This window comes from Hemitrygon akajei, chromosome 7 (assembly GCF_048418815.1).
Source record: "Hemitrygon akajei chromosome 7, sHemAka1.3, whole genome shotgun sequence".
In the NCBI taxonomy this organism is placed as follows: domain Eukaryota; kingdom Metazoa; phylum Chordata; class Chondrichthyes; order Myliobatiformes; family Dasyatidae; genus Hemitrygon; species Hemitrygon akajei.
The window spans coordinates 98,845,997-98,866,991 of record NC_133130.1 but is presented as its reverse complement, the minus strand read 5'-3'; the positions used below and the strand labels follow the sequence as shown (position 1 = coordinate 98,866,991).

Here is a 20,995-nt window from a genome sequence, read left to right as displayed (position 1 = left end):
TGGGACTCCAGAATGTGTTATCTCCCTTGATGCGGAGAAAGCATTTGATCGTATAGAGTGGAACTACCTTTTTGCAGTCTTAGAAAAATTTGACCTCGGCCAAAGTTTCATCTCTTGGATCCAATTGCTGTACCTGTGTCCTACTGCTTCTGTTCTAACTAACTTTCAGAAATCCCAAGTATTCAATTTCAAACGTGGCACCCGTCAGGGATGCCCCTTAAGTCCCTTTCTCTTTGATTTGGCTATAGAACCTCTGGCGATAGCATTTCGAAAATGTCCTGAACTGACCGGGATTTGGAGAGGGGGTGTTGAACATAAAGTCTCTCTCTATGCTGATGACTTACTACTCTTTCTCTCATATCCGTCTACATCCTTACCTCTAATGTTTTCACTTCTTGACCAGTTTAGCCAGATCTCTGGCTATAAATTCAACTTACATAAGAGTGAACTTTTCCCAATTAATAAAGAAGCACAAGAACTAATATTTTGAGATCTCCCTTTTAAAGTAGTCCATAATCAATTTACTTATCTTGGAATTACAGTCACAAGGAAGTTTAAAGATCTCTTTCGTGAAAACTTTGTCAACCTTTCATATGCTACAAAACAAGAGTCTGGTACAATGGTCACCTCTATCTATGTCCTTGGTAGGTCGTATCAATGTTGTCAAAATGTATGTTCTCCCCAAATTCTTATACTTATTTCAATCTATCCCAATTTTTATTCCTAAATCTTTTTTTGATTCCTTAGACTCTATTATTTTGTCATATCTGTGGCAGAATAAGCGCTCTAGAATTAATAAAATCCACCTCCAAAAATCTAAAAAAGAGGGTGGCATGGCTTTACCTAACTTTCGCTTATATTACTGGGCAGCTAATATACGTTGTGCTGCCTTCTGGTCTTTCTTCCATGGTCAACCTGAGTGCCCTAACTGGGTGGCAATGGAGTTGAGCTCCACTAAAGAATTATCTATATCTGCACTTCTTGGCTCTGCACTCCCTAGCAGTCTGCCCAGATCAATAGCTAATCCTCTGGTTAGACACACTTTGCGTATATGGGCTCAGTTCAGGAAATGCTATGGTTTCCAGGGGTTTTCCATTTCTAGCCCTGTCGCACATAATCACCTTTTTTTACCTACCACGTTCGATTCAGCATTCCATGTTTGGTACAGGAAGGGCATTAGACATTTTGAAGATCTCTTCATTGATAACCGCTTCGCTTCTTTTCAACAGCTCTCTGTTAAGTTCAACCTGCCTAACGCTCACTTTTTCAGTTATCTCCAAATCCGACACTTTCCTGAAATGCCTGCGAAAAATGCTATGGACCTATTTCTCTCCATTAATCCACTAGGTAAAGGTTTAATTTCAATTATCCAAGATAAACTAGCAGCCTTACGACGGGCCCCTGTGGATAAAATTAAAATGGCCTGGGAGCAGGATTTAAATATTTCCTTATCCGAGGAGAGCTGGGACTCAGTTCTCAAATCGGTTAACTCAACCTCTCTTTGTGCTCGCCATTGTCTCTTACAGTTTAAGATTGTTCATAGAGCCCATATGTCTAAATCTAAACTATCTCGATTCTACCCTGGCATTAGTCCGCTCTGTGATAAATGCAAGAGGGGCGTGGCCTCTCTCATCCATATGTACTGGCTCTGTCCTAGCTTGGAGAAATTCTGGAAAGATGTCTTCACTACACTATCGGGTATTCTGAATCAGCACCTAGAACCCAACCCCTTAATTGCTCTGTTCGGTTTTTGGGGCGAGACAGATTTATGTCTGGGTCCGACCAAATGCCGAATACTATCCTTTGCCTCTCTCCTGGCGAGACGCTTGATCCTCCTTAGATGGAGAGATGTTGCCCCGCCCACTCATGCGCAATGGTTTAATGACATTATGGCCTGCTTGGACCTCGAAAAAATTCATTATTCAGTTCTCAATTCGGATTTAAAGTTCCATAAGATCTGGGGGCCTTTTATCAAGTACTTTCATAACCTTCCTCTTGACTAGGGTTTTTTTTTCTTTTCAGTCCCTTGCTTTCAGCTCCCTTTTTTTTCTGGTAGTAGGCATTATTATCCTCTGTTGCTAAGTGTATTTACAGTCTGGGAGTTTGACTGTCCGGACTTATACTCTCTATATTGTGTGGTGGTTGGTCTGGAATTGTTTTTTTTTCTTGTGTTGTGGGGTTTGGGGAGGACACTAAGCTCACTTGTCTTTAATTTAGGTGCTTTTTTGTTAAATTCTCTTCCTGTGTAGCATATTGTTATTGTATGCTTAACCTTGCTCTGTATTAATGCTCCTCATTGGGATTTGGGGTTTTTAATTTTGTAAAATGTTTTGAAAAACTAATAAAAAAAAAGAAAATGATGCGGTAAACAAAAAAAAAATCCAGTGAGCGGCAGTTCTGTGGGTGAAAAATGCCTTGTTAATGAAAGAGGTCAGAGGAGAATGACCAGACTAGCTGAAGCTGACAGGAAGGTGACAGTAACTCAAATAACCACACATTACGACAGAGGTGTACAGAAGAGCGTCATGGAATGTAGAACACGTCGAATGTCAAAGCGGATGGACTCTAACAGCAGTAGACCATGAATATACACTTAGTGACCACTTCATTAGGTACAGGAGGTGCCTAATAAAGTGGCCACTGAGTACAGATTGAAAATGAAAGACAAATGAATCAAGTGATAGGAGATGACAACTTTATATAGTGAGCCATCAGGATGTGAATACAGTACACAGATGTAGTAGTGGCCGCTTCAATTATAGAGCAAGATACATCTGACAGGAAACCATCTCCAGGGCTAAGGGGACAGGTTGGGGGAATGGGACTGGATGGATTGGTCTCACATAGAGCTGGTATGGTCTCAATAGGCTGAGTGGCCCTTTTCCTGTCTTTCTGCTGAAGGTGTTTGGATTGCTTCAGGGCACACAGCACAAAACAGTTTCTTTACACTTCACTTACAGGGACAAACCTTGCACCTAATAAAAGCAGAGACATTGAAGTATGTGTTCTTCTGCTTTGCCAGTCAGAAATGCATCTATTTATTACTATTTAGTCTGCAGTGTACTTGGTGGGATGCTGTAACTACTCCACAACTGAGTCTTGGGCTTCAGTCTACATCCGCCGATGATGTCACCAAACCTTACAGTTCATGGTGACAGCTGGTTGAGGATGCAGTAATACAAACGGTACATAGCGAAGATTGCTAGTCATAATAGTTCTGTTAACAGATAGAAAGACATGGTTTGATATTTGTCTCCTCACATTCTCAGGCTGGTTCAAAATCCCCTAGAGCTTATGTAATAGTTATGGACATCAGGAAACAGCAACAGGAGTAGGCCATTCAGCTCTTCAAGCCTGCTCTACCGTTTGATATAATGGTGGCTATTCATCCAAATGCCCTGTTCCTGCTATCTCTCCATGTCCCTTGACCTCTAAGAAAAATCTTGAACTTGAACTCATTCTCGATTATATTTAATGATCTGACTTGGAGTCAATTTGGGGACCGAGCCATGGTGTTGTTTTCCCCAGTCACTTGTCTCTCTCATGTGGGAGTGCCGATCTTCTCCTGGTACTTCTGCAGCCGAAGCAGCCACCTCTGCCAGCAAGTGAGAAGCAGCTCTGGCTCCATGAAGTGTGCGTGTGCTGGCCTGCCGTCCTTGTAAGCCACCACGATTAGTCCCTGCTCAACCTGCCGCAGTTAAGGGAAACACATTATAGCAGCAGCACAAGTAAAGGAATTCAAAAATAAATTTAAACATTGAACCAAGAGCTGGAGGCTGCCCAGTTCCAGACAATCAGTACAGTACTGTGCTGAACTCTGCTGGGGCAGCACCTTGTGAATCAAATGGTACTGTATACCATAAGACATAGGAGCAAAATTAGGCCATTTGGCCCATTGCGTCTGCTCCACCATTCCATCATGGCTGATCTATTGTCCCTCTCAGCCCCATTCTCCTGCCTTTTTCATGTAACTGTTGATGCTCTGACTGAAAAATGTTAACTTTAAATATACCAAATTACTTGGCTTCCACAGCTGTCCATCGCAATGCATTCCACAGTTCACCATCCTCTGGCTAAAGAAATTTCTCATCTCCATTCTAGAGGGACATCCTTCTATTCTGAGGCTGGAACCTCTGGTTCTAGGCTCGCTCACTATAGGAAACATCATCTCCATGTACACTCTATCAAGGCCTTTCAATATTCGATAGACTTCAATGAGATTCACCCCCTCCATTCTTCTAAACTCCAGCAAGAACAAGCCAGAGTTATCAAACACTCTTCATACGCTAACCTTTTTACTCCTGGGATCATTTTCATGAATCTCCTCTTGACCTTCTCCAATGCCAGCTAAGGGGCCCAAAACTGCTCAGAATATAAGTGTGAGGTGGTTCATTTTGGTAGGTCAAGTATGATGGCAGAATATAGTATTAATGGTAAGACTCTTGGCAGTGTGGAGGATCAGAGGGATCTTGGGGTCCGATTCCATAGGATGCTCAAAGCAGCCGCTCAGGCTGACTCTGTGGTTAAGAAGGCGTATGGTGCATTGGCTTTCATCAATCATGGAATTGAATTTAGAAGCCGAGAGTTAATGTTGCAGCTATATAGGACCCTGGTCAGACCCCATTTGGACTACTGGGCTCAGTTCTGGTCACCTCACTACAGGAAGAATGTAGAACCATAGAAAGGGTGCAGAGGAGATTTACAAGGATGTTGTCTGGATTGGGGAGCATGCCTTATAAGAATAGGTTCAGTGAACTTAGCCTTTTCTCCTTGGAGCGAAGGAGGATGAGAGGTGATCTGATAGTGGTGTACAAGATGATGAGAGGCATTGTTTGTGTAGATAGTCAGAGGCTTTTTCCCAGAGCTGAAATAGTTGCCACAAGAGGACACAGGTTTAAGGTGCTGGGGAGTAGGTACAGAGGTGATGTCGGGGTTAAGTTTTTTACTCAGCGAGTGGTGAGTGCATGGAATAGGCTGACGGCAACGGTGGTGGAGGTGGATATGATAGGGTCTTTTAAGAGGCTTTTAGATAGGTACATGGAGCTTAGTAAAATACAGGGCTATAGGTAAGCCTAGTAATTTTGTAAGGTAGGGACGTGTTCGGCACAATTTTGTGGGCCAAAGGGCCTGTATTGTGCTGTAGGTTTCCTATGTTTCTAATACTCTAAGTACAGTCTGCAGTCTGACCAATGTCTTATGAAGCACACCAGTGCATCCTTGCTTTTATATTCTAGTCTTCTCAAAATGTTAAACCAGTTAGCCCCTCAGACTCAGCCAGCTACATGCATACCACCTCTAAGTCCTGCCCTACACCCCCACCCCTCTCTCCACAGCCCCAGACATACTTTTCCTTCAGATAACCTGCTGCCTGTTTGAACGCAACCACTGGCCTCCACTGCTACCTTAGCCACTAGCCAGAAAAAATATTCCTGTGTTGCCTTTGCCCTTTATTCTGTATTCACTAGGTCTTAAGCCCACTGCTAATGAAAACAATTTCTCTCCATCTGCTTCTTCGAAGAATGTGTGGTTTCACCCTTGTGTGCTGGTTGACACATACCCTTCAATTACTGAGTCAGATAATTAGCCATGGGTTTCCGAGTCTTCCCTCACACCCTGACTGTCTTATCAAGTTGGTGTAGTGCTGGAGATCTCAGCGAATAACCTCAACTAATGCAAGTTCATCACTTAGGGATTCCAACTATATTCAGTGTACAGAGATCTGCCATCTTTGGAGGACTACTGAAAGTTACTGAACATTGCTACCATAGTTATCACTCTGGGCAAAGACCTCTCTGGCCTAACAGGAGAGCTTAGAATCAAAGACCTCCAACCATTGACCTCTAGGTTTCAATGGAAAAAAACTCCAGGTGCCCAAAGCCTGGGCAATACTCTGACAAAAGCCATTAACTTTGGCGAAGCTCCAGATGGCAAAGGGTGTTCAGTTTTCCTGTTCCACTTTAAAGCCACAGAACGTACACAACATCTTTCATAAACAGAAGGAGCGTGGAATTCTGTAGAGCCCTTCACAACCATTACCGCAAAGTAATTGTCTCTGATCACGATTCAAAGTTGCTCATTGTCATTCATCAGTACACAAGTGTAAAAGAGATTGTTACTCCGGATCTATTGCAGAATTAAAACAATATGCATAAAGAGCACAATAAAAAATAAAACAAACAAAACCACAATAAATATAAATATAAAAGTAATCCTATAAAACACAGTGTACAAGTAACTGTTCTCTACAGGGAATGATTATATGCACGTGAAGTGAGGCTCCGTGATGCATATTTAGTGGTGGGTTAATGGGTGGAGGTGCTGATCATCCTGACAGCTTTGGGGAAGTAACTGTTTTGGAGTCTAGTGGTTCTGGCGTGGACGCTGTGTAGCCTTTTTCCTGATGGGAGTGGAACAATGTACATGAGTGAGGTGTAGTTACTATTTTAAAATAGTAAATAGCCCATAAGCATAGATCAATCTAACATAAACTAACAGCTGTTTTACAGCAGGAGCAATAATAATTCCCCAGGGCAAGAGCCCCATGGCACCAAGGGACTGTTTACTTCTCCCACCAAGTCAAATGGGGGTCTTGTTCTGGGAGAGGGCAGACTCGGCAGTGCAGCACAGAGCGCCAACCTAAATTTTACTCATGATTTTCTGAGGCAGGACTAAAACTGGCAATCTTCGGATGAGAATATAGACCTTCACCACTCTCACCAGCTAATGTCCAATGAAAAGAATGAGGTGAGCTGACCTGGAAGTCATAGTTGTTGTCGTGGTTGAGGGCCCCAGCATATGCTGCCACCTGCAGTGGGTTGTCGAAGGTGTTTCGAAAATAAGGCTTTGGTTTCTCCGAGGTTTTCCAATCGATAACGCACAGCTTGCCCCTGCACAGAATACACAGCATCAGATATACTGGCACTAGTCTTACCCTTACGAAAGTGACCTTAAGTCTGTAAAACGATCTTACTGGGGGACAACTTATTGCTGAAAGGGCAAAGGCAAGTGGACCGACTCGTTGCTTCCTGCACAGCTTATACAAGAGGAATTCATCGGCGTCTGCTGGCCAGATTCCACTAAGTTTCAAGCTTAAAAGGCAACTTCCTGGATTGACAGAGGAAACACAGTGCCTGAGTGACAAAAAGTGCAACGTTGTGTCCGGCCGTGCTAAGTAAGCTGATGATAGGTATGGCATCAGCTGGGTTGCTGGACTTCCTGGGATTGTAAGGCAAGAAGCTGGATCCCAATTAGCAGCCAGAAATTGAAAAATGAATGTGAGGAGTTGGGGGTGGGGGTTGGACTGGATGTACATGCCTGGCCTGTAGTAGCTGTGGTTGAGGGTTTGCACTTTGATTTGTAGAATCCTACTTTACAGGAGATGAAATAAAAAGAGGTATTACACAGCCTCTAAAGACAACCTATCCATTCTGGATATTAGTCTAGTAAACTTTCAGAACCATATCGGATCGATTGCGAGAATGTGGCAAGCTCGCGGTGGGCCCTCTACATGCGGAGGGCTCTCTCTTTTGGTGCAGGCTTTTGAGTGTGCATGTTTTTGTTGTAGCGGTCCCAGTTTGTCACTCCCACACTGCAAGTTACCCAGTGTGTACCATGGCTAACATAACACAGTAAAAACATTTAATCCTACTGCCCCATTGTCATCCTTGCTCCAAGCATAGCTGACAGTTTCTTTTAATGGTTTTCAAAACATTATCATTCTTCGTTAAATAAGGAGACCGATACAGTCTACACAAGCAGTCCTGGGCTCCACAAGGGTTCCATTCCTAGGAACTGTTTGTAAACTGAATTTTCCACATCAGAAATGAACAAATTCAATGAGAGTCAATGACCATGAACACTTTGTTACAATGTAGTTGTATCCCCATGTAGTTACAATGGCACAGAAACATGACAATTGCAATGGTCATGTCCAGTGGCTAGTTCTGAAGGCCTTAAAGTATCGATGGATTTCACATTGTTTGACCAAGTATTTCTCAAGTGTCAATACAAGAGATTTGCCTTGTTAGTTTCCAAGGAGAATCTCTCAAGTGACATCCTGTTGTCTACCAGTAGCCTGTGTTCTTAAAACAAAAGCACCTGTTTGATTAGTACAGGAACATCACATGCCAATACCTCTGTCCGAAGACCTGTCTGTTGTCTTCCGAATTAACTAGCTTGTGTATTGATTTCGACAGCTAGAATGCAACATCCATGGTTGACCTCAACCAAGAGGGCCAGATGAATTAGCTTAGCTGCTACTGCTATTCCACAACTCCTGAGGGTAGAGGGAGAGCCTAATGCCAAAAGGCACTGCCTCAGAATAGAAGTATGTCCCTTTAGTACAGAGATGTGGAGGAATTTCTTCAGCTTGAGGGTGGTAAATCTGTGGAATTCATTGCACAGATGGCTGTGGATGCTAAGCCATGGGATATAGTTAAAGCGGAGGTGGATAGGTTCCTGATTAGTAAGGGCATTAAAGGGTACAGGGAAAAGGCAGGAGAATGGCATTGAGAAGGATAATAATAAATCAGCCATGATGGAATGGCAGGGCAGACACAATGGGCCAAATGGCCTAATTCTGCTCCTATGTCTTATGGTCTTATAACACTTGCTAAATGTCTTCTATACCTGAATTCTAGTCTTCAGTGAATCTTGCACTGGAGACCAGATCTTTCGCATCTCAACTCTGCAATCACTCATTAATTTTATAATGTATTTTTCTTTTCCCTGGCTAATTGGGACATTTTACATTTTCCATTACTTAACTCCAGTGCTAGATCATTGTCCTTTCACTTAAACTACACGTGGGTTCCATCCCAGCATAGCAGTCAGTGCAATACTACGACAGATCGGGGTGTCAGTGTTCAGAGTTCAATTCCGGCACTGCCTGTAAGGAGGTTGTACTGTGATCACGTGGCTCTCCTCCCACAGTCCAAAAATTTACTAGTTAGTAGGTTAATTGTTCTTGGAAAATTGCCCCATGATTAGGCTAGGTGTTAAAACTGGGCTTGCTGAGCCATGTGGCTCATTAGGCTGGAAGGACAAGTTCTGTGCTGCATCTCTAAATAAATAAACAAAGAGATAAATAAATAAATGGGGATTAACCTCCTTGTGTTCTATTCACAACTCAGTTCCTACCCAGTCTGGTGTCTCCACCAAAATTAGCAACCTTTACTAAAATCATTTATGTAAAACGTTAAAGTGAGGGCTCTAACGTGAGCTTTTGTATCACACCAGTCCATCAATCTTCTCTCGAGTCCCTCCAACAAGCATTCTTTCACTACTAATGTGTCCTATAGTCAGGCAAGATTCTGCTAATCATAAAACCTGTCAGTGGAACACAGAGCCAGATCTTACCGATACTCAGCCACACAGTCCACCAGGCCTGTATACTGTAAAGGCAGGTGATTCACTGCACTCTCCAATACTCTGGTTCCTTTAACGTCTTCCAGGACACTCTTTACACTTTGCAAGTACCCTGCTACATCCTCATTGCTGGTCTGCGGAATTTTGGATGAGTGAAGAGCGTCCTCTAAAGCAGAATGGAAAAGCTGCCCTCGATTGAGAATGTCTAGGGAAATATGGAAAGAAAGTATTTTGCCTTCAGCATCCAAAGCAACAAGAACAAGCATGACAATGGATAGCATACTTAAAAACAAAAAAACTAGCATTTACAGTGCTCTTAAATTCCTAAAACATCTCCAAACACTTAGACGTGATAGAGCGGCAGGGATGGAATTACCAGTCATGAAAATGTCACAGCAGTGCTCAGTCAGGACAGACTGTACAGCTCATCTACAGAGGCTTCATGGGTAGAACTGAGCAATAAGAAAGGCACGACCGTGTCAAGGGATTAAATTATAGACCACCCAACAGTCTAAGGCAGTTAGAGGACCAAATTTGCAGAGAGGTCAGACTATTGCAAGAAACATAAGGTTGTGATACTACGTGATTTTAACCTTCCACATATTGACTGGGACTCTAATACTATAAAAGGGCTGGATGGTAAAGAGTTTGTCAGATGTGTTCAGGAAAGCTTCCTTACTCAGTACATAGAAGTCCAAACTAGAGAGTGTGATACTAGATCTCTTCCATCCATCACTTCCCAGCTTCTTACTTCATCCCCCTCCGCTACCCACCTTCCCCCCTCACCTGGCTTCACCTTTCACCTGCTAGCTTGTACTCTTTATTCTCCCCCGCCTTCTTATTTTGACTTCTTTGCTCTTTCCTTTCCAGTACTGATGAAGGGTCTTGGCACAAAGTTTTAACTATTTATTCTTCTCCATAAACGCTGCCAGATCTGCTGAGTTCCTCTAACATTTTGTGTGTGTTATCTGGTTAGCTGTCCGGGTAGAAGCAAACGAACATTCATCAGGAATTCTCGTTGGCACTGAAATGTCAGGATCTCAGAATACACTTACTTCTAGTGTATGCTTTAAAGCCATCTGGGCCCAACTCTTTCATCATCCTCCGTCTCCATCTTTCCAGATAAAAGGCTTGCTCCAAGCTCATGGTTAGCTGCAGGATCTGTGTCACGCTGGGCAGCCTGGTCTTGGCACTGTTCCTCTGCAGAGGAATCCTCAGCGGTGGCTGGACAACAGCTCCTGGCTCACGCTGAGGACAGTGCCGCTCACCGTTCAACAACGGAGGCAGATTCAGGAGGCCCACAGGTGCCAGCTCTTCCCCAGCCAGCTTTGATTTGATGACAGGTCCATACAAAAGGTCATCCTCTCCCAGCAGCGTCTCAGGAGCCTGCGGACTGACTTTTGTTGACACAACAGAGCGGACCAAGGAGGCATATTTCTCATGGTCTACCTTCTCATATTTGCTTTGGTCCTTTTTCTGGTCATGGAGGCACAGGGAAGTACAGTAACTGTGTTGCAAGGATACCAACTCCTTCAGGAGTGCACCATTGTACTGTTTCAGAGAACTCCTGGCCATTCTGCAGGTAGCAAGACTCAGCACCCCAAAGTAATTCATTCTCCAGTGTGGTTGGGAGGAATCAGTCAGATCCTCTTCATTCTGCAACACAATACAAGGTTAACATTTTCATTCTGACATCTGCAACAGGACTTCAGAAAGGGAAGGTTCATTTAGAGTATATTATACTTAAATAATGTAAACACAAAAGATTCTGCAGATGCTCAGTAGATAAGGCAGCATCTATGGAAAGGAATAAAGAGTTGATGGTTCAGGCTGAGACTCTTCATGAGACCCGATGAAGGGTCTTGGTCCAGAACATTGACTCTTTATTCTTTTCCATAGATGCTGCCTGACCTGTTGAGTTCCTGCAGCATTTTGTGTGTGTTACTTAAATAACATGAAAGGTTTTCCCAATTTTTCTCAGGATGCTCCAGAACACTCTACAACCAATGAAACATTTCTCAATCGACTGCAATTCTTTCTGTGATATAGATGCCACCTGTTGACAGTCCCTGCTTTGGGATGTAAGATGATGCTGGAGCATGGTAACTCACTGCAAGTCACTCTCCGCAGGTCTCCTTCTGTAACAACCATGCTACTCTTTTAAATCCAAACTAGATGACTCGAAAAATTGCTACACCTTATTCTGCATTTTGTTGCCCCTGGTACTACCTCAAGGATCAAGGTTCAACTATACACGTATTAGAAATTTGCTGTGATGTGTTGGTAAGGCATGCAATTAAAAAAAACCATTCACCATTTATAAAGAATTATATAAAAATAAGTTAGAGGTTAAGTACAGATACAGAATAAATGTGCATACATATGAGCATGTATTTATAAAGAAAACAGCTTTATAAAAAGTGGTTTAAAGTGTTTACAGTGCAGTGCAGTGACTAAGCTAATAAATAGAGAGCTGTGGGGGTGGCTAACTAGAAAGGCTAAATCAAATTAACTACCTGGGGGAAGAAAGTTATTTGTTTTAATAGCCCTAGAGTGCTTTTCAGAAGGGAGCTTTTGGAAAAAGGCAGTTTGCAGGGTGGGTAGTGAGTGCAATAATTTTTCCTGCCCTGTTCTTTGTCCTGTATATGTATTAGTCCTGCAGTGATGGTAGACTGCAGCCAACCACCTTCTTAGCTGAGCTGCAGTGCTCAAAGCACTACTGTAATGAACTGATCTGTATGGAAGGCATGCCCAACAGTTTTTCCACTGTACCTCAAGTACGGTACCTGAAACAAGAATGAAAATTTACATGACTGAAAACGGTGATGGGTTGGTGTATCCATAGCAGAAGGATTGCCAAATCTTTGTGTGCGGCCTTATAAAATCAGTAGTACAGTAAGACTCGTTATTTTGCTGTCCTTAAGAAGTCCTTCATCTTCTTAAGCCCATCACCCCTACTGGGGCATAGGCCCCCGACTGCAGCTTGCCTGAGTCCACTGTCCTGGGCCGTGGGTTCGCTTTCACGACACAACTTTATACGTCTTCTAGGTGAAGATATTTCTCTCCCAGGGATGAGGTCTTTGAACCTTCTGTTGGCGTTTCTGTAGCTCTGGAGTTTTACAGGATGGAGTTGCTAGCCACATGCCTAACCTTCCTCTTTTCACAGCCAGGCTCTAGATTGTGCTAACTAGTGGAGTTGCTAACAGCAAGCAGTAGGAGATATCTGTACACCATAACATATGGGATGATTTTCTTGACTGCCAACTGTTGCACTTTCACGTTTCTGCCAACATTACATTAACTAGCAAAAAAATGTTACAGGAAGGAAAAATATCATAGCTGTAGTGTTTTAGCAAACTGTGAATTAATTTTATGCTGAATAAGTTAATAAAGAAAACAGAAGTGTTTCAGGGAAGTAATGGATTGCTTCAATGATTAACTAAAAATCTTCGAGTTCTTTGCCCTCACTCTTGTAGAATTACATGTAATTCCTTGAAGATAGAAAATTAAAGTTGATTTACATAAGGTTTGTAAACTAGTTAGGGTCATAAAGAAAACTTCTGGCTATAAATCAAAGCATTCAGTATAGGAGATGGGATGTTATGCTGAAGTCGTATAAAACACGTCACCTACCTATAGGAAAGACCTGAGATATAGGGAAAGGTTGATTAGGTTAGGACTTTTTCCCCCCGGAGTGTATGAGAATGAGGGGACATTTGATAGAGATATATAAAATTATGAGAGGTATAGAGAGGGTAAATGTAAGCAGGCTTTTTCCACTGAGGTTGGGTGAGACTAGAACTAGAGGTCATGGGTTAAGGGTGGAAAGAGAAATATTTAAGGGGAACATGAGGGGGATCTTCTTCAATCATATAGTGTTGTGAGTGTGGAATGAGTTGCCAGAAGTGGTGGGTGGGGATTGATTGCACCACTTAAGAGAAATTCGGGTAGGTACTTAGATGGGAGGGGTAGGGGGGCATTAATTTGTAGAAAGAACTGAAGACAGAAACTGGAAAGAAATAAAATTAAGATAATAAGAGCTATCCCAAGCATTTAGTAGCTCAAGTAAAAGCCAGCTGAGGCATCCCACAGGAAGCTAAATAGAAGGACTAAGCAAATCTCAACTAAGGATTTAAGCAAGAAAAGCAACACACCAATGAACTTCCTTTCCTTCTGGATATTTTGCTGAACACTAATATAAAATTGGAGTTACTGCTACCGTCTTCTTACTAGCTTTGTTCCCATTGCCATTACTTAAAGTGACCCACAAGTTATGCTGTGAACAAGGTTTAAAAAAATGTGAATCTCCAAAGACAAGTTTACAAAGAAATCATTCTCATGATATGGGCATTGCTGGAACTTATTGCCTGATGGTAGTCATCTTTCAAGAAGACTTCCCACGGAATGGAAGGCAACAAAAGGCTAATCACAAAATGTGAAGGATGTTTACTAACCAGATTGTAGTTGCAATTGTTTTACAGCCTGATCACTTCTTGCTGGTACCAATGCATTTATTTCTTGACTATTTAAATAAAAACCTGAAACCAAATCTTCGAACTGTCACAGTAGGATCAAACAACTGTCACAGTAGAACTAGGGTAGTATCTGTTCTGTCATTCAATAAGATTCTGACTGATCTCTGACCGATGTCCACTTCACTACACTAATCTAATGTGTATCGATGTGAAAGCATAGACATACTTCAGTAACCTCTTGTATTGGTAACCCAACATTAGTAGACTTAGGGGCTTAGCACAATAATGCTTTGTTCCAGGTGGTTCTGGGCCTTAACATGGTCAATAAAGGGATAGCACCAGTGTGGGCCTAGAATTTTCCAGTTTGAAGACTTTTCCATCTTCAGTAGCCCCGTGATTGTAAATGACTTCAGTGACATAAGTCACCCCCTTGCTATCTGTATACACTGGATCTGTTTACAGGTTAAAATAGAAAATTCAGCTTTTATCATCCCATTCAGTAATTGTTATTTTTCAAAACCACTGAAAATGGATGTTTGCCTTCAGCATGTGTTCATTACACAGATTTCATTTACTTTAATAATCACCATACACGATATCTGATAATATTGCAAGAATGTCAAAGAATTGAAGAATCACAGGGAATTTCAAAATGAGTGATTATAGCTGCCTCAGCATGCAAATATTGCCAAGAGGAGAACATGCTGATAATGCCCAACAGGCTTACATTATTAGTATGTAAAAAGAGGGACAAAAAGGGAGTAGAATTAATTTATGTATCATAACCTCAGGACAACTCAAAGCACTTCACTTTGAAGTTTGTATTGTACTGGGTGGTAGATTTGTGGTACATTGCTACAGGTTCCTGTAGAAGCCAAGTCATTGGATATATTTAAAGCTTAGGTTGATAGGTTCTTGATTAGTAAGGGTGTCAAAGGTTATGGGGAGAAGGCAGGAGCCCAGGGATAATAAATCAGCTCTGATGAAATGGCAGAGCAGACTTAATGGTCTAAATGGCCTAATTCTGCTCTCATGTCTTATTGTAGATATTTACAAATAAAAGAAAGTTAAGCATTTTATATTTACTGAAACCCATAACACGTTATTGAACTCCTAAACCCACACACAAAAGCACGTTAAAAATCCTTATGTAACAATATCATGTCAGACCAGTCTCTTAAAATGAAACCCAACTCAATATTGGTGGTTGTGAATTATCCACATTTCTCCCCAATTACGTTACCCTCATGGACCCCACTAGAATTCACTAAAACTGGCATTATGTGCTTGTCCAGATCTTGGATGAACCACCCAGCTCGGGTCCTGTGCTCTATGAGTGGAGGAACAGCAGATGTCTCTGACTTGTTCACAGGTGCGTCAACACGCTTATGGCCATGTTGTGACACCAGGGGCATGGTAGTGGAATACTCCAAATCTTGGTGGGCCAGTTTAAAGCAATCTATCAAAATACATTCTCGTTTATCCCCCCATCCATGATAAAAGTCTTTTCTCCCCATTCCAAAATGCGGAACGGGCCATCGTAAGGGGGCCTAAGGGGATGTTGGTGTGCATTATGGCGGACAAAAACAAACGAGGTACAGGCAGTCCCCGAGTTACAAATGTCCAACTTTGAACAACTTGTACTTAAGAATAGAGGGAGGAGAACGCCATCCGCCATTTTAAGTCGGATCACGACGCCGTCCGCCATTTTATGTCTTTGCTGTTGACACTGTGTTGAGTGTGTAACTTTGTATTTGGCTTAAATATTTCTTAGCAAGATTCACCCTGACCCCCCCACCTTTTCCAGTCAGCACCGCCTCCACTTGTCCCATTTAACCTGACTCAGTGCGGGTCTAGGACTAGGACCCGGGGGAGCAGAGGACCCATGCCTGCTGCTGATCCTGCAGTTTTCTGTTCCGTTGACGGAAAACGATCGCGATTGAAAATGAAGTGGAAATAATAAAGCGATCGGAAAGAGGTGAAATGCCATCAGTCATTGGAAAAGCGTTAGGCTACAGCCAGTCAATGATCGGAACAATTTTAAAGGATACAGGTAAAGGATAAAATGAGAATAATGGAGCATGTGAAAGGCCCTGCCCCGATGAAAGCTACAATTATTATTAAGCAACGCAGTGGTTTAATTACTGAAATACATATGTTTCTTAAGTGTTTTATATGCATTAAAAGGTAAAATATATACTATATACTAAGACAAATGTTTGACTAACTGACACTAAATAATAACAGATCTACCTGTTCCGACTTACGTACAAATCCGACTTAAAGACGGACTCAGGAACGGAGCTCATTTGTAACCCGGGGACTGCCTATAGAATGTAACCAACACACACAAAATGCTGGAGGAATTCAGCAGGCCAGGCAGCATCTATGGGAAAGAGTACAGTCGATGTTTTGAGCTGAGACCCTTCTAGCCTGATGTAGCAGAATGTTAACAGGAACCTAAGAGTGCTGTATGCCATGATGGGAGGTAGGAATAGGTAAAAAGGAATTGAACTTACTGAGGAGGGTGGAACATTGTTGAGAGGCTGACCAAGTGGTCGTGGCGTCAGAAGTGAAATCACCTTGCATTCGTAGCAGCTGCCCATATACCAACTCAGCCATGGACAACAGCAGGTCATCTTTTGGAGTTCTGACCCTCAACGGAACCCATGGGAGATGATCATGCCAACACTCATCGGTCAGGGAAGGCCTCAGAGCAGCCTTTAAGGAGCAATGAAACCGCTTGCATAGGCCATAGACTGTGTGTGATACACCGTGGTGTGATGCAGCCTAATGCTGAGATTCTGGGCCACTGCAGCCCAGAAGTCTGAAATGAATTGGGGACCGCGTTCAGAGGAAACATCAGAGGGGTGCCAAACTGAGCAGCCCAAGTGCTGATGAAAGCCTGAGCCACATCTGTGGCCATCGTCGATGCTAGAAGGATGACCTCTGGCCACCTGGTGGCACAGTCCACCATGGTAAGGAGCTGCATGAAACCGCAGGAGTGAGGGGAAGAGGACCTACAAGGTCCACATTGACATGGTCAAACCATCTCTCAGGGACCTCAAAAGGTGCCGATGGTGCCTGAACATGGCAGTTAAGTTTTACCCACTGGCACTCCACACAAGCTGCAGTCCAAATACGCACGTCCTTTTTTGAGGCCGTGTCAAACAAACTTTAATGCAACCAGTTTCTCTGAGGCCTTCCAGCCTGGATGCAAAAGGCCACGTATGGAGTTGAAAACAGTCCAGTTACATGTGAGGACGACTGGTTGAGACACCGCACAGGAGAACCCCTGCTTCCCCAAACTTAATGTCAGCCAACTGCAGGCCCATGACTGCTGCTCGGTAAGCCTGGTCCTCTGGGTCAGTAACTTGGTAGGCTGCCATAATCTACCCCTAGGAGTACGGCCTCAACTGCTGGCTGTGAGAGGCAATCAGCCACAGCATTATTTTTCCCCTTGATATGTTGTATATCGGTTGTGAACTCCAATACGTAGGCCGGGTGGTGTTGCTGTCGTGCAGACCAAGGGTCTGCTATCTTAGCCACTGCGTGCACAAGAAGTTTGTGGTCAATGAACGGATGAAATGGCAGACAGCCAGGTAGAAACCAAGAAGCTCGTGGTCAAATGTGCTGTACTTTCATTTGGGGGTGATGTAGCTGCCAACCGAAGACGGCAAATGGCTGCCACATGGCTCTAGCCAACTGTTCATGCACAGCACCCACAGCACAGTTTGAGGCATCAGTTGTAATGGCTATGGGTGCATTGGGGAACGGGTGCACCAGTAGGGTCTTGTTGGAAAGAGCTCGTCTGGTATCATCAAATGCCCTGGTCATGTCCGCTGACTAGTCAAGCTCTTGATTAGAGGTATTGCCTTTAAGTACACTATACAGGGTGAGCATAAGTTCAGTTGCTTGTGGAAAGAAGAGGTGATAGGAATTCACCATACCTAATACTTGCTGAAGTTTTGTTGTAGTACCGGGTGGTGGGAAATCTGTAATAGCAGCTGCCTTTGATGGGAGGAGTTTGCAGCTTCTGCAGAAATGCAATGGTTGAAAAAGTCAATGGATGACAACCCAAACTGGCATTTAGCCGAGTTAATAATCAACCCATATTAGCTTAAGCACTCGGACAGTATGTAGAGAAGAGATACATGCTTGGATTTGGATGCATTGGCGCCAAGTATGTTATCCAGGTAAATAAAAAGAAAATCTAAAGTCTTTTAATAGAATCCATCACCTGTTGGAAAATCTGCTGCATTTTTCAGTCCAAACAGAAACTCAAATAGGTCAAATGGGGTTATCACAGCCATTTTGGCAATATCCTCCGAGCACACAGTCACTTGATAAGCCCCCAACTAGCTCGACTTTGGAAAAAAATTAACATTCTGGCTAAACGTACCGAAAAGTCTTGGATGTGTGGGGCTGGGTAATGATGGGGGGGGGGGTGGGGGGGGTCATGGCCTCCTTAACTGATCGATAATCACCACTTGTGTGGCAACCACCGTCACACTTAGAGACCATATGGAGGGGTGAAGCCCTGGGGCTATTCAACCGGTGTACAATTCTGAACCTTTCCACACTGGCCAACTCAGCCTTTGTGGTTGCCAGCTTTTCTGGGTCCAGTCTATGTGCGCGGGCATGGACTGGCAGCTAGATGTGGGAACATGGTGCTCGACCCCATGTTTTGCAACTGTGGTGGCGAATGCGGGCTTGGTGAGGTTTGGGAATTCGCCCAGCAGTCGAGTAAGCTCACACGCGGTGGTGCATGTGCTTGATAGAGTCGTTGTGAGGAACTTACTGGGGGAGCAAACTAATGAAACAAAGCCCATGAGATCCACAAGCCAGGAGTTCTAAAGATCAACTAAAAGTCCTTGGGCACACAGGAAATCTGCACCGAGCAGAGGTCTAACCACATTAGCCAGGACAAAATCCCAAGTATAACATCACCCACTGAAGTAGTGTGTCACCTGTCTTGTCCTGTAAGTCTGGGTGCTGTTGCCATTGGCGGCCTCTAGTGAGGCTTCACCACTCTTTACCTTCTCATCAATAGGCGACGCTGGCAGAATACTCACTTGAGCACCCGTGTCACACAGGAATCGAAACCCTGAAAGGGTGTCTCTGATGAACAGTAGACAACACTGGCATCTGGAACCCACAGTGTTCACAGACCTCTGATGTCCCGATGTGCTGGCACTGTCAAAGCTGCAAGGTGGTTGGCACTTCCTAGTGCCCTTACCAGAGCGAGCATGATAAAACCACAGGCCTGGCGTAGTCTGCTTTGCTGCCGCTGGCATTCGGGGTTGGGGGTTCTGTTGACCAGGCTTATTGAGGTAGAGAAAGGAGGAGGAACGAAGTACTGCTACCTGAGTGTAGACTATCAACCACTTTAGCAGCTCCCTATAGTCCATCATGGGTGCTCAAGTGAAATATTTAAGTCTTAAATAATCAAAATCTTTTTTTCCTGGTAGGGATATCGAAAATAAGATGGCAAAGTTTAAGTGGACAGATATGTAAAAGGGAAGCTGAGGAGATGTTTTATTTTTTCCAGCAAGACATCTGGAATGAACTGCAAGAGGTGAAATGAGTAGGTTTAAGAGGCATTTAGATATTCAAACAGACAAGGCGAAGAAGGATACAGTCCTAATGCAGACAAATGCAATTATATAAATGGCCAAAAAGATCAGTGTGCACAAGCAGCAGGCTCTGTTTCTGCACTGTATGACTCTTGACTTCTCTTACACCAGGGGTTCGCAACTTGTGGACCACGGACCCCTTGGTTAATGATAATGGTCCATGGCATAAAAAAAGGTTGGGAACCCGTCTTAACAGTCCCTTGGGATCAAGGGTGTCCTGATGAAGAGTCTCTGCCCCAAACGTCAACTGTACTCTTTTCCATAAAAGCTGCCTGGCCTACTGAGTTTTGCATTTGTGTGTGTTGCTTGGATTTCCAGCATCTGAAGATCTTCTCTTGCTTCCACTACAGTTTCTGAGATGAGTGATCAGCCAACATGGGAGCTACAAATCCTTTTGGAGATGATAAAGCAGCTGCCCAAGTGGGTGGGTGGGTGGCTCAGTAGTGCTCGCTTCTGCCATTTACATACATACAGCTTCTCACATATGAACTTGAGGCTCTCAATACCATGCCAAATGCCCCTTCTGTACTCTCAGCACTCATAGAAAGAAGCCTTTGAGTACATTCTTCAGTCTAGAATTCACAGCATTCTCAAAATACAAGTCGGCATTTACCTGAGCACGGCTGCAGAATTTTATTGGGAAAGAATCAAATTCACAAAGATGGAGAACGTCTAGTCGATCCCCTGCTAGTTACCAGAATTGGGTTTATAAGAATTATTTGCACGGGAATTGGTTTATTATTGACATACCGTGAAAAACTTATTTTGTGTATGCCACACTCAAGTGCACTGAGGTAGAAAAACGAGAATAACGCAGAAAGTAGTGTTAGTTACAGGGAAGGTGCAGCTTTTGGTAGCACCTGAGAGTTGAGGCTGGAGTAGATCATCCAGGATCTACAAACCCCCTAGTTGGAACGAACTGAATAATTTGCAGCCGCGCCACGGGACGAACTCGCAGCCTACGAACACTACGGCAAGCTGCAGCTCCCCACCCCCCACCCCAACCGACAGAAGGGACGGGCGGAAAACCACTGCCTGAGCAACACAGCAGGCCAGGCAACAGGTGCTGATCCGCTGAGTTACTCGGGCATCTTATGTCTTGTTCAAGATTCCCAGCATCGGCAGAATCCCATGGTAATCCACTGCCTGAGGTACTCACTCTCCATCACAGCCCGTCCGTTGCCCGCTCGACGGCCGCGTTGCCCGATGGCCGCTGGGAATTGTAGTCCGTTAGGGCAAAGCGGCGGCAATGACCCTATCCACAAGAGATTCTGCAGATGCTGGGAATCCAGAGCAACACTTAAAAATACTGGAATAACTCAGCAGGTCAGGTCGCATCAGTAAATAGTCGATGTTTCGGGACAAGACCCTTCCTCAGGACTACACTTACCATAAAGCATGGCGCGGAAGCCGCTGCTTACGTAATTAAACTCCTGGAGGTGGAGCCTTACCGCGGACGCAAAGGGCGGGCGGATTTCCATTGTACTTTTTTTCACCCTACCGCCGTAGTCTCCGATT

At 43.7% G+C, this 20,995-nt stretch overlaps 1 protein-coding gene across 1 annotated transcript; it reads right to left on the bottom strand.

Annotated features, from left to right (window-relative positions):
- Window positions 1–2,680: 2,680 nt before the first annotated feature.
- On the bottom strand, window positions 2,681–20,775 carry mgme1 (mitochondrial genome maintenance exonuclease 1). Its single transcript, XM_073051549.1, has 5 exons — window positions 20,637–20,775; window positions 10,422–11,022; window positions 9,358–9,571; window positions 6,755–6,887; window positions 2,681–3,688 (listed from the first exon to the last, which is right to left on the bottom strand). Exons 2-5 carry the CDS (start codon window positions 10,978–10,980, stop codon window positions 3,542–3,544), a joined length of 1,053 nt encoding a protein of 350 aa, XP_072907650.1. The 5' UTR covers window positions 10,981–11,022; window positions 20,637–20,775; the 3' UTR covers window positions 2,681–3,541.
- Between the last annotated feature and the right edge of the window lie 220 nt (window positions 20,776–20,995).

Bases quoted from the DNA above. Each gene is read 5' to 3' on its own strand.
- mgme1 (XM_073051549.1), bottom strand. From the start codon at position 10,980: ATGAATTACTTTGGGGTGCTGAGTCTTGCTACCTGCAGAATGGCCAGG. The intron at 9,572-10,421 runs GTAAGTGTATTC...ATATTTCCCTAG, and splicing joins CTTTAAAGCATACACTAGAA to ACATTCTCAATCGAGGGCAG. The intron at 6,888-9,357 runs GTAAGATCTGGC...TATTCTGTGCAG, and splicing joins GACTGTGTGGCTGAGTATCG to GGGCAAGCTGTGCGTTATCG.